This window comes from Pterocles gutturalis, unplaced genomic scaffold (assembly GCF_000699245.1).
Source record: "Pterocles gutturalis isolate BGI_N339 unplaced genomic scaffold, ASM69924v1 scaffold9374, whole genome shotgun sequence".
In the NCBI taxonomy this organism is placed as follows: domain Eukaryota; kingdom Metazoa; phylum Chordata; class Aves; order Pterocliformes; family Pteroclidae; genus Pterocles; species Pterocles gutturalis.
Window position 1 is genome coordinate 1,482 of NW_010130651.1, and position 1,891 is coordinate 3,372.

Sequence of the window (1,891 nt, forward strand, 5' to 3'; positions counted from 1 at the left end):
GATGGGAGATCTGAACAAACTTTATGGGAAATAATTGTTTTCTGAACTCACAAAAAGCAGTGCATGTTCAGTTTGCCTTTGGGGACAGAGCTGGGAGGAGCTCCCTCCTCATCCTGTGCAATCATGCCTCTGCACTGTCTCTCCTTGGGACCCTCTTGCCTCAAAGTAATAGCAGCATTCCTTAAGGTGTATTTCACCTCTGCTGTCCTGGCTCATGCTTCAGCCCACAGGTAGTAGGTCATCTTTCTGTTTTTCTCTCCTTGTCTTTCCCTCGTGATAGTAGAAGGCCAGAAGGCAGGGAGAAACCAAAGATACCATGAAGATTCAGCTTTTTCAGAAGTTCTCTGACCTGAATGGACCAGTGGATTTTTTTTGTGCCACTCCTCACATGTACAGGCTGCAGAATTTCTCCCAGAAACTGGATTAAGGGTTTTTTTGCTCTCAAGACACTGCACATCAATTTGAATTTAAACTAGATCCCGTGCCAGGTGACTCTGTTAATGTTACTGGGTGACTGCTTCTAGAGATCCTCTTCCGAGGAGCGCATGGCCACATAGGACAAGAGGTAGGTGAAGAGCAGAGTCTTAGCCAGGTCCATTCAGCAGCCCGTCCAAATGCAGTTAGGCCTTGGAAAGATACACTGAGGTCCTTACTGGCTAAGTGACCCAGAACTAAATTGCATCTACCATGTACAGATTTTGCACATCCTGTAATCCATTCTATGTCTTTCCCTTCTGCTCTTGACATTGGTTTCCATGTGGGAAAAGTGCAAGAGCCTTCATAAAAACAAAATCTTTCCCTGTTAGAAACAGGATATTCCCTCCAAGAAAATGCACTTATGTGTGGGAGGCTTGAGGAATGGAAGAGGCAATGGCACCACGTTTCTCACCTCTCTTTCCAGGCACTGACAACAAATGTCCTTACAGCAAAGCAACATTCAAATTTCACTTGTATAAATCCACAGGGCTTATAAACTGCTTATTAAGTTCTCATTACGGATGCACTTCTCTCTTTTCATCCCCGCCAGACACAAGTGATCTCACATAGCCAGTTTATGTTGGACTGCTGACACTTTTGGAGCAACAGCTCCTTTTTGTTCACGGTGAAGAAGTAATTCAGCATGACAGACCCTGAATCTGACAAAATCTGAATCTGAGACCCTGAATCCAAGAAATTCGGGTGATGCCAAAAGCCATGAAACATGGATCAAGATTGACTCAAGAGCTTAAAATGTATAAAGAGACAAAGTAGAAGAGCAGATGCAAAAACAGTTCTCCATGCTTTTGGGCCTACTGTCTTGGGGAATTTACTTTGGGAGAAGATCTGCAGATGAGAATGTTATCCTACACTAAGTATGTATACCTCTAGGAATCGATCCTCAGTGCATTTTTTGAGTGAAGGAGAATAACCTGATTGATAACTATGTGATTCTGCCACCGACTCTTAGTGAAAATCAACTAGCTGGGTTCCTGGATTCCTAGAAGAAATCCAGGTAAAGTAGTTTGCTTTTCTAGTATCTGTGTTGACCTAACACCTGTTTTTTGTAGGCTCTTAGCTTGCAATGCTGACAGTCATCAAGTCTTATACTTACAATTATTAGTAAGATAAAGTAGATAAAATTGTAGAAGGAATGGGCATCCATCACGTAGTACATTATCTCCACCCACCCTTCCAGTGTGATCACCTGCAAAGACAAACAACGACAAGATAAATAGGAGGGAAGTGGGCTTCCAGAGCGCACTCCTCAGTGTACACAGGCAGATACTGGCAGGGTTGTTGCAACCCAAGGAGGGTGAGAAACAACAATTCATTTCAAGGAGGCCAAATCTCCATTCCAGGAAATCAGCGTGGTACTACTTGGTGACACTGGCATACTGTCAAAGCCTGTGAG

At 43.6% G+C, this 1,891-nt stretch overlaps 1 protein-coding gene across 1 annotated transcript in view; it reads right to left on the bottom strand.

Annotated features, from left to right (window-relative positions):
- Positions 1 to 1,591: 1,591 nt before the first annotated feature.
- The window catches only part of LOC104466759 (voltage-dependent T-type calcium channel subunit alpha-1I-like), a gene marked incomplete at both ends in the record, with an annotated part of 109,006 nt that continues 108,706 nt past the window's right edge, over positions 1,592 to 1,891 (bottom strand). The window contains one exon of the mRNA XM_010080291.1: positions 1,592 to 1,684. Within this exon, the coding sequence (XP_010078593.1) occupies positions 1,592 to 1,684 (93 nt within the window). The remainder of the gene's footprint in view (positions 1,685 to 1,891) is intronic.